Consider the following 10,959-nt stretch of genomic DNA (forward strand, 5'->3'; position numbering starts at 1 on the left):
ACTGATCACAAAGCGGTGCAGAGAAATTCCCCTTAATTCTGCCACCTCACTGAGTCAAATCAACACTGCAGAATAGGAGAGGACTTGACAGCTGGAGCTGAGGTTAGAACAGAGGTCTGGCAGCGACTGTGTTGCCTGGACCATTCCTTAACAACACAAAGGAAAGTGGATGATTTACTGAGCAAGGAACATTTTATTGCTTGAAGTCATGGCTGTCCTGACAAATGCACATACTGTGATTGAGTCAATATTCAATGATGTTTTGAAAATGAGACGAGGAAGGCAAATGACATTTTCCTGGTTTTCTTAGTTTGCAGCAAAATGCTCATTAAATTCTAGGTGCATCCGGCTGCTTCTCTTCCTGAGGGAATAGGGAGGAGCCGTGGGCTGGAGAGACACCTCCGTATTTGTATCTAATGGCTGGCAGAACATGTGGGAAGGACAGGGTTTCAGGCCAACCCTCAGGACTGGGGCAGGCGACTCAGGTGCCTTTGACAACTCTAAGGGGATTATTTTATTTGATGCCTTTGAATATTTTTTTGTTTTATTTTTAAAAGGCTCAGTCCGTTTCACTGAACATCGGGTCTTGTCAGCATATAGCTTTCTCTTGTCAGTATATAGCTCTCATAGCTAAGCTGCCACAGTCTTTTTCTGTACCCTCCACGCTGCCCTTTTAAAACCTTGCCAGTGGGCTTATCAGCTTCATAGGACAGCCTCCTTTGAGGCATCCCGAACAGTTTAATTACATTTCTGTGAATTCTGGAAAGTCAGACAGCTCTTAACTCTGACATTTACTGAACAAAAGGCACCGGGTGAGTAAGACCTCTTTGGGTTTTGTTTTGTTTTTCTAAATTCACAGCTGAGTTTTGATCCCGCTGACAAATAGCTACCTTTAATCCCTTCATAAGTTCTGAAGTGATGAAGAAAGCTTCCAAATTTGCTCCTTTAATGAAACATGCTGAAGATGTCCTTGTCAAACAGTTGGTCGGGAAAGGAAGAAACTCCCAAGAGTCTTCAGGGGGAAGTTTCTAGCATCATATTAACTTGGGTCAACACCCACCATTTAAATGTCGTCTTGGTAGGATTTCAGCATTTCCCTCCAACAGGAGAAAGCCTATGTGCCCCTGAGATGAGAGCCCAGCTGGGGAGTAGTCCTGATGGACCTGCTGTTGGGCTTTGCATCCAGAGATGCAGAGCACATACCAGGTACTTGCTTTCATCTTGCACCCATCGACTGTGTCTTCACCTCCCACGTAGAGGTACTGAGAAACATATTTTGATTCTGTTTCCTAGGCAATTCATGTCTTGACTTTAGACCGAGACTCCCTTGGATATTGCTGCTGTTTGTGTATGTGGTACATATGTGAGCCTCGGTTCATGTGTGTGTACTTGTGTTTGGAAGTTAGAGGCCAATACATTTTATCTTATTCCTCTAGACAGAATCTCTCACTGAATCCAGAGTCTACCAGTTCAGAAAGATTGTGTGGCAGAAAGCTTTAGGGATCCACTTGCCTCTGATCTCCCCAACACTGGGGTCACAGATACTAACTGCCACTTGGCTTTTAATGTGGTTGATGCCAACCTGAACCTAGGCCCTCATGCTTATATGACATGAACTTTACCATCTGTACGGGCTAGTTTTATGCCAACTTGACAGAAGCTAGAGTCGACATAGAGGAAGGAGCCTTAGCTGAGAAAAGACTGGGCTGTAGACATGCCTATAGTACATTTTCTTAATTAGTTATTGGTAGGGGGCAGTCCCATTGGTTATGGGCGGTGCCAACCCTGGGCTGGGGGATCCTGGGTTCTGTAAGAAAGCAGGCTGAGCAAGTCATGAGGAGCAATCCAGTAAGCAGCAGTCCTCTATGGCCTCTGTATCAGCTTCACCTCCAGATCCCTTCCCTGTTAGAGCTCCTGCCCTGACTTCCTACAGTGATGAGCATTGCCATAGAAACAGAAGTCAGATAAACCCTTTACTCCCCAAGTTGCTTTGGTCATGGAGTTTCATCACAGCAATAGTAATCTTGCCTAAGGCACCAACTGAGCTCTCTCTTCAGCCCCTCTCCCAGAAATGTTTTCAGAATATCCGATGGAAGATAGCCTGTGTTTGATGCTGCTATCCACAGCATCTTTGCCAATCTGTTGCCAAAATTATCTTTCCAGAATGTAAACCTGAAGACCTCCTACCTAACGCTTCTCTAGAGCCACGCTGACCCTTATGTCACGATGTCATGTACTGAAGTAAACACAGTATAGAGTGATAATGCCCATTCTCTGTCCCCTTCCCACCTCCCTTTGCCCAAGAGCCACAGAGTGCTTAGAATTCTTTCGTGCTCCCTTTCTTTGCACAGGAGGTCTCCAGCTCCTTTACTTCTTCCACATCCTACTCCAAACCCTTTTGCCTTTTGCATCTGAAATGTTATCTCCAATGGAAAAATGTTTCAGGCTATCTCCCGTCATCCTCCCTCAACAGAGTTCACCCTGCTCCCTGGACAGATCCTCCCTCCACAGTGCAAATGAAGTTACTTATGTGCTCATTTTTGGGCAAAGAGCTCCTTTGAGGCTGGGGACTGTGCCATCCTAGGATTGATGGGTGATACACAGTCTAATCACAGCCACTGGGAGCAAAAAGATGAACACTGAATGTTATTTGTCCTTTCAGGGTCCTGTAACGCTCAGCTAGAAACCAAGAGGTTGGAGTCGTTGGACGTTCATCTCTGTGACGAATACCTGACATAATTAAGTTATAAAGAGAAAATGCTAGCTTAGAGTTTCAGAGGTTCTGGTCCATGACTAGCAAGACTTGTGGTGTAGAGCCTCTGGTAGGAGTGCCGATGGCAATGAAACTTGGGTAAAATGGCTCATCTAGTGGCCCATACCACTCATTTGGTGGGGAGTATGCCCCAAGGACCTAAGACCACCAAGGCTCTTCTTCCAAAAGATCCATAGCATCTCCTAGTGCCACCCTGGAGGCTAATTATTTAATGGATAAACTTTGGGGGACATTCCACACCTAAATTATAGGAAGATGGAATATTGGAATACAGTATTTGGGACATGAGAGCCAATGGGATTGAGTGACCAGTTCAACTTGATATTGGCAGACTGCTGACCTCAAGGTCACTTAATGTAGTATCAAATCCAAAGGGCCATCATATTCTTTTAACATTTTATTGTCTTAAGGGTCCCTGCAAAATATTTCCTGATAGTAATTTTGTGCTAATTGTATGGATTTCATGATTTCCTGCTAACGTTTTAGTCGCATACTTATGAGCAACTTAAATGTTAAAAGCATCGGCATTTCACTCCAAGCTGTTTGATTGTACTGTACACGTATCTGCCAATCATATAGCAGGGATGGAACCCATAGTAAGTAGAAGCACAGGCTCACCCTTCTCTAGACGCTGCAGTTGTTCATAACTAGAGTTGAACAGCTCTTACTCTGCTGATCCGTGCTTCCTCGGGTTTCACTATGTAAGAAAGCCAGTCCATTCTAGCCGGGGAGTACCCCACAATAGCAGGGGAGCACCCCACAACTCGATAGCTCACTCTTGTCTCAGACAAAGCACTACAGGGAGCCCAAGCCTCTAAAGAAGGGTTTTTACATCAGCTCAAGGATGGCTGCTGGCATCTGAAGCTAGCTTTCAGTTTGTTCCCCAGAAAAATCACGCTGCCCATAGATGCCTTGATTTAAGGGGGCTTGGAGCAAACAAACATTGACTTCTGCGATTAGTATGGTTTATCCCTGAATCCCCTGGGCTTATGTATCAAGGGCATTCATTTTGCCTCTTCAGTTTTTTATCCTCAGAATGTATATTGTTGTTTTTAAAGACAATAGTCACATAAAGTGAGAAGTATCCAGTAGGTTACCATGGTTACAGATACATTTTTTTTCTCTTTCAAATTTTTAAGTAATAACTTGTGCTTTTATATTTGACTTGGCAATTAAAAAGCCAGCTTTTGATATCAGCATAAATCATTTCTCATAAATCATTTCTTTGAACAAGAAACAGACATACACAAAGAGCCTGATTTGGTTGGCTAATAGAAATTTGCAAACTATTTTAGTCTGGAGTTTTGTGATCTGAAAATTTAGTACATTGTCAGTAATCAGTAGATGTTTTTCTTCTAAATGTATTTGTCTTTTCTTTTTGTTTGGGTTTTCTGGCTCCCTCTCTGTCCTGCATCTCCTCTCCAGCTATGTAATGGGGGCTCTGTCACTGAGCTTGTCAAGGGCCTCCTGAGGTGTGGCAAGCGGCTGGACGAAGCTGTGATCTCCTACATTCTGTATGGAGCCCTCTTGGTAAGAATGTCTACGGTGTAGAGGGGACGGTTTGGCTTCTCATTGCACGTTAGCTATGGAGAGTAAACCCCGGGATGGAATAACCTAGTGTGTGCTTTGATCAGGGCTGTTGGGTCCATTTTGCTGACAGCTCCACTTTCTCTCTTTCTCTCTCTGTCCTGCAATGGTGCTGGGACACCGGGCAGGGCCTTCAGCATTTGCACCGTCACCGAATCATCCACCGAGATGTGAAGGGGAATAACATTCTTCTGACGACAGAAGGAGGAGTTAAGCTCGTTGACTTTGGTAATGAGTCTCTCATTTGTTTTCTTGATGTGTGCAGTTTTAGCCAAAGGGGACAATTTATTGCAGTCTCTGAAGACTGGGGCTCTCTGCTGCACCATAAGCTCAGGGACTTTCCAGGCAAACAGGCCCAAGAGTAGGGGCTTTCCAGGTGCCCTTTGCCAATTATTTTCACCTTTCAAAGCAATTTTATTAAAAATAGAAAATAAAAAGTATTGAAAAAGAAAAATTTGACAGAAAATGGCATTTTGGTTTTGTTTGTTTTTTGCTTTCTGTGAGAGTCTCCCACCTCAGGGCAATTGTCTGTAATTTACATTTTTCATCTCTCTTTTGCATATGAAAAGAGAAAACAGTTTGGTCTTTTAAATGACTTTCTCTAGCCTTGGGCATACTTATTTGCAGTGCACAGAAGGTAAACTGGTCCTCTGGGTCTGCGAGATGTGAAAGTCTGACTATTGCTTCAGCACGTGAGGCTGGTTGGCCTGAAAACATGAACACGAAATGCAGACAGCACTACCCGAGGCCGGACAATGAGGACTCTTCTCCCAGCCTTTTGCTTTGACAGTCCTAAACCCACAAGCCATTGCGTTCTCTTTTTTTGGCATACAGAATGATTTACTCCTCTAAATAAGTTTAAGATTAGTTAGTACCTTTGGGTTATTGTTACAAACAATGAGAAACCATTTAGAGGACTTCTAAATGTTCCCAACATCTCCAGAGTAAATTAAGATGGTGGTTATTATTATTCATTTTTTTATTAATAAGAAATAATTTGGTATATGAATGTGTCAGCAAATGATTTGTGAAAAAGAAGTTATTGAAGAATGAATGAAGTTGGGAATGGACAGATGGCTCAGTATCTGTTGCTCCCAGAACCTATCTGGAGGCTCACAGCTGTCTGTACCTCCAGATCCTGAGAACACGACACTTTCTTCAGGCCTACTGGGTCTCCTGCATGCATGTGGTGCACATACAGACAGACAGATAAACAAAACATTGCTACACAGAGAATACAAATCAATTTTAAAAATGAGGTTGCTTTAGGTGTGTTGGTCTGTGTTTTAAGAGGCTAGACAAGAAAAAGGGTAGAGAGAGCCAGTTGTCCAAGGCTGTGTTCCTCTGTCAATAGGAGGAATGACAGAACTGTAGCAGTGTGTTGTAGTAACAATGTATTTTCCACATGGCCCTAAGTATTTAATATGCCAGAAGGGACATAGCCTAGAAGGGCGAGGCTAGGACTTAAAGCCAATTTACCCAGGCATCAGCTTTGCAAACTTCAAGAGAGAAAGTGTTCTTCATCTTTCCAGTAAAAGGCTCCTGAACATCCAGTTTCTGTAAGAGAAGTTTCTAGAAACTAAAACCAGAAAGGTGTAATTGTTTGTTTACTAGACTGTTATGGGGGACTTGGCAGAGTAGGGATTATCTGTGACACTGAGACATGTAGCTATTTGGAAGGCTGAGATCCATGTATCAAGTGTAGGGGCTAGGGGACAGCAGCCCTTCCTGGATCTCTATGAAAGAGAATGCAAATGGCCAACCCAGGAACCAGCCTGTGGTTCTCTGCACATCGTGCAGGCCCTATAGTCTAGGGTGTGTCCACGGCTAAGCAGCACAAGGTATTAAGACCTGAGCTCTTGTTTTCTGTTGCAATAATGCCAAAATCCCTCATTTTCTATAGGGCTGTACTAGACTATTGCTTAGTACAGGGAAAAAAATACATTACATTTATAAAGTACACGACACAATTATTTTAGGATTTGGTCTCAGAAGAACCTATATGTTAGGCACGACTGTTGCCATTGTTCCTAGCTTGAAGATTGAGAAACTGAAGCTCAAAGATGTGGCCATTGCACCCTCAGTAAAAGGGCGTTATTGATCTGGAAGGCGAGTGAGTCTCTGAACCTTTCATCCAGCCCACATTTACTTCTACTTTATTTGATGGTACAAAGAAGAGAGGTCATTGGAGGACATTGGAATAATATTGAAATTCAGGTCCTCAACATTGAGCTTTAGATAATAACTCTGTCAATTTCTTTTTCCATTTCTGAAGCAATGCTTTCTTGCCAAGTTCCTAGTCTTGTAGGCTAGATAAGGGATGGAAATCTTTCTGTGTCTACACCGATGCTCTGTTACGGATGATGCTTGCCAATCTTCCTCCTCCATAAAACGAAGCTCTTATTAAAGAAATCATCTGAAATAATTGAGAAACATAATAGGAAGATATTTTGGGTTGATCATAGTTGTTGATGTTTTTCTTTATATTCCAAATTTCCATTTACAGGGACAAGAATATTCATTAGGAAGCAGAAATTCTAATGATCTTGATAGAATGATCAAAACTCTGTTCAGAGGTTAGCAAATTATTGCTCATGGTAAAGATATCACCCACCTTCCATTTTTATGTAGCCCATGACCTAAGAATTATGTATGTATACATACACAGTCATTGTAGCCCAGATCTTGTTATAGCTCAGACTGGCCTCAAACTCACTATGTAGCCCAGGCTGGACTTTAAGTCTTCATTCTCCTGCTTCAACAGGATCCCAAATGTCAAGGTTGCAGACATGTGCTACCATGCTTTGTCTAATTTTTATATTTTTTAACGACTGTTAAAACCTCAAAAGAATATATCATGATACGTGAAAATTATACTTGATTCAGATTTCAGCATCTATCAATGAAGTTTTATTTAGATATGGGCACACTCACTCATTGATGCATTTTCTATGGCTGCTTTAGCACTTATGGCAGCAGTTAATAATTGTGACAGGGACAATGACACCTAAAATAGCTACTGTGGGAACTTTTACAGAAAACATTGCCAACCTCTGTCTAGCATCTCATACTCACTGGTAAATTCTGATACCCTTTTTCTGTAGGTGTCTCTGCTCAACTTACAAGCACACGCCTACGGAGAAACACATCAGTTGGGACCCCATTCTGGATGGCTCCTGAGGTAAGCAGGAAACATCTAGTTCTTTGTAATTTTCAGTGCCTTGATGTTGTGCCTTTTTATGGGCAAGACGTATGCTCTCTACAGTTTTGAGGGAGAAAAGCCTTTTTTCCCTATAGAACTCTAAAACTCTCATTGGTGAGGGATAGTGATAAGACATTATCTCAGAGAATCTGGACTAAGTCATAGCCAGCTCATAGGGTGCCTTCATGCCCTTAGGAAATGGTGACCCTCTGGGAGAGGCAGCTTTTTTCCAGGGTCACGACTTAGCAAGTCCATTCTTGTCTAGGTTAGCAACAGCTACCTCTCTTAGATAAACACAGCCTACAACCTATGGCTTGCTGATGAGCCTCATTTTAGCTCCAAGCAGCCTACAGAGCTGCATACAGTTTCTCTAGCTGTTCCAACCATGTACATAGCAACTTCTGTGTACATCGTTAGCTTTCTGCAATAGAAAAGGATTTGGTCCTAATTTAGTTCTGGCCTCAATACAGAGATGAGATGTGCAGAAATCGGGGAGCTTTCCAGCTGGGTAAGCTGTGTGTGAGTCACCCGTGCATCTGGCTTGTCTGGTCAGCATTTCCCAGCACCCCAACCTTCACCTGAAAGCAGCTCTCTGGGAGAAAGCAAATGGATTCTTTAATCCAGAGGACACAGGCAGTCGCCTCCCTAGATGGCTTTCCATCTCCACTCTGTATGCATGGTTACTCTTCTGTATGATGGCCTAGGTGGTTTCCTAAGAGAGTGGGTAGCTCATACTAGTCTCTGCTCATACCAGTCTCTACTCAATTTTCTTTAATGTTCCCTACCGTATATGGCCTTCCATTTTTCATTTGGGTGATAGAATCACTTTAAACAAAAAGCAAAAGCTGGCAGATTGCATTATTTACTTATTATAAATGTTTCTTAAATAGGTTTAAGGGTACGGTACTAGATCTAAACATCTTGTCAAATACTTATAGACCTGTAAAAAAATATTTAAAAACTACAAAGCCAGTAACCTGCAAATCAGCAAGTTAATAAGACAGGCTATTGTTTTCTGTGTCAGTTGTGTTTTACCCTTTGATTGTGTCTCAGCACACAGTTGTGGGTTCTTTGAATCTGGAATACCATATACCACATGTTGACCTGATCCCTACCCACTGCCACATGGCTGCTTTTCAGTTCACGTGATCTCTCTTTGTGAACAGTACCTCATCTGCCTTCTAACAGTTGCTTTCTGTGAGCTGGGCCGTTTCACAGCAAATGAATGTGGGTACTGAAACTATAGGGCAGGTAGTAACCCAGGTGATCCGGGATGTTTGTGTTTGTGAATATGCACCCACTGATGCTAAGATGAAGACATACATGTTCCTAAGGACCTTGGACGGCGAGCAGAACCCTCCTATCACATTTTATATCTGTCCAAGTTCATTTTCAATTTCCTTCCCCTACCTCACTTCTTAATTCTCCAACAGTCGTGAAGAACTGATTTCCCTCCCACATCCCTGGGCTACATGGGGCCTCCTACTTCTTATCTCTGGATAGGAGCTTGTCATTGCAGCCTTCGCATTATGGCCTACTCTTAGCCCACGGTCACCTCCACACAGTGGGGAGGGGCAGGACTCCCCAGGGCTTGAAGCTTTGGTGGGGACTTGAACATTGAACTCTCCATTCAGTGCTGGCCCAGAGTAGGTGCTCAATGAATATTTTGCTGGATGAATGCACATTTTTTTCATCTCTTTTTTAAATTGGTTATTTTATTTATAGGCATTTCAAATGTTATCCTCTTTCCCGGTTTCCCCTCAGCAAACCCCCTATCCCATGCCCCCTCTACCCCCACTTCTGTGAGGGAATTCCTCCCCCTACTCCAGCCTCACCGTCCTAGCATTTCTCTCTGCTGGGGCATCGAGCCTCCATAGGACCAAGGGCATCCCCTACCATTGATGCCAGATAAAGCCATCCTCTGTTACATATACAGCTGGAGCCATGTGTACTCTTTGATTGGTGGTTTAGTACCTCGGAGCTCTGGGGGGGTGGTATGGTTGGTTAATATTATTGTTCTTCCTATGGGGTTGCAAACCCCTTCAGCTCCTCCATTGGGGTCCCCATGCTCAGTCCAGTGGTTGGCTGTGAGCATTTGCATCTGTATTGGTTAGGCTCTGGCAGAGCCTCTCAGGGGACAGCTATACCAGGCTCCTGTCAGGCAAGCACCTCTTGGGATCAGCAATAGTGTCTGGGTTTGTTGTCTGTAGATGGGATGGATCCCTAGGTGGGGGAGTCTCTGGATGGCCTTTCCTTCAGTCTCTGCTCCACACTTTGTCCCTACCTTTCCTTTAGACAGGAGCAATTTTAGGTTAATATTTTTGAGAGATAGGTGGCCCTATCTCTCAACCGAGGGCTGTGCCTAACCTCTGGATATGGTCTCTACAGGTTTTTCTCTCCTCTTTGTTGGGTATTTCAGCTAATGTCATCCCTGTTGGGTCCTGGGAGCCTCTTGCTTTCAGAGCATCTGGGACTTTCTAGTAGCTACCCCCAGTTCCATCCCCTACTGCTACACACCTCCATTCAATTTCCTGACCCTCTATACTCCCCCATCCCCGTCATCCTCACACCTTAATATTTGAAATAGAGCATCACTTTTCCCAGCCAAGCTTCACTCTGCTCTGTAGACCTTCATATATACCCACAGGAACAGAGTCCCATTTGTGAGATCAGTGAGGCAAGCGTTTATGCAGTCTTTGAAAAGTATAATCAGTAATGGTTCAAATTAGCATTGTCTTCATGTGAAGCTTGAATGCAATATTGATTGTAATATGCTTTCCCTTCAGTTTTGTGTGAATAAGTGGATTTAGATTAAATACAATAACAGTGCCTGCCCTAACAAGGGCAGTGGAATCAAACTTGCAGATGGCCTAGTCTTTATTTTTAAAAAACCACGAAAAGACCCTTGATCTTATTTATTTCTGAGAAATTAAACCATTATTTCCTTCTATTTTGACGACACCAATGTGAGAAGCTGTGATATTTAATTCACATGGACTATCCTACAAACCAGGTAGCTACCAGAATGTGACCATACCACAATCAAATGTCGACGAGCTGTCAAGACTCACAATTCACTCAGGCTGGGAGAAGCTATAGTCAACATCTCCAGTCTTTCCCCCTCAATGCCTGGTGTAGGCACTGCTGACAAAGAAAATTGCTGGTAAAGCCCTGTCAACTGAGCACTGTGTGAGAGGGAGGAATCTAAGGGCGCTCACACTCTGAGACAATACTGCTGGGCAAATAAATTGCTGGACATAGTGAAAGGGATGATCTGATCACCAAGGTCAGCACAAATTCTTATGAACTAAATACATAAGTAGGATTCTGCGACCACAGGGAAGATAATCCCAAAAGGTGAAGGAGAGGAAGACGAGGGGGAGGAGGAGGAGGAGGG

At 43.3% G+C, this 10,959-nt stretch overlaps 1 protein-coding gene across 1 annotated transcript in view; it reads left to right on the top strand.

Annotated features, from left to right (window-relative positions):
* Myo3b (myosin IIIB) overlaps positions 1-10,959 on the top strand; it is a 403,285-nt gene that overhangs the window by 64,043 nt on the left and 328,283 nt on the right. Inside the window, exons 7-9 of the mRNA XM_031370554.1 lie at positions 4,199-4,303; positions 4,489-4,588; positions 7,465-7,541. Of these exons, the coding sequence (XP_031226414.1) occupies positions 4,199-4,303; positions 4,489-4,588; positions 7,465-7,541 (282 nt within the window). The remainder of the gene's footprint in view (positions 1-4,198; positions 4,304-4,488; positions 4,589-7,464; positions 7,542-10,959) is intronic.

This window comes from Mastomys coucha, unplaced genomic scaffold (genome assembly GCF_008632895.1).
Source record: "Mastomys coucha isolate ucsf_1 unplaced genomic scaffold, UCSF_Mcou_1 pScaffold15, whole genome shotgun sequence".
Classification (NCBI taxonomy): domain Eukaryota; kingdom Metazoa; phylum Chordata; class Mammalia; order Rodentia; family Muridae; genus Mastomys; species Mastomys coucha.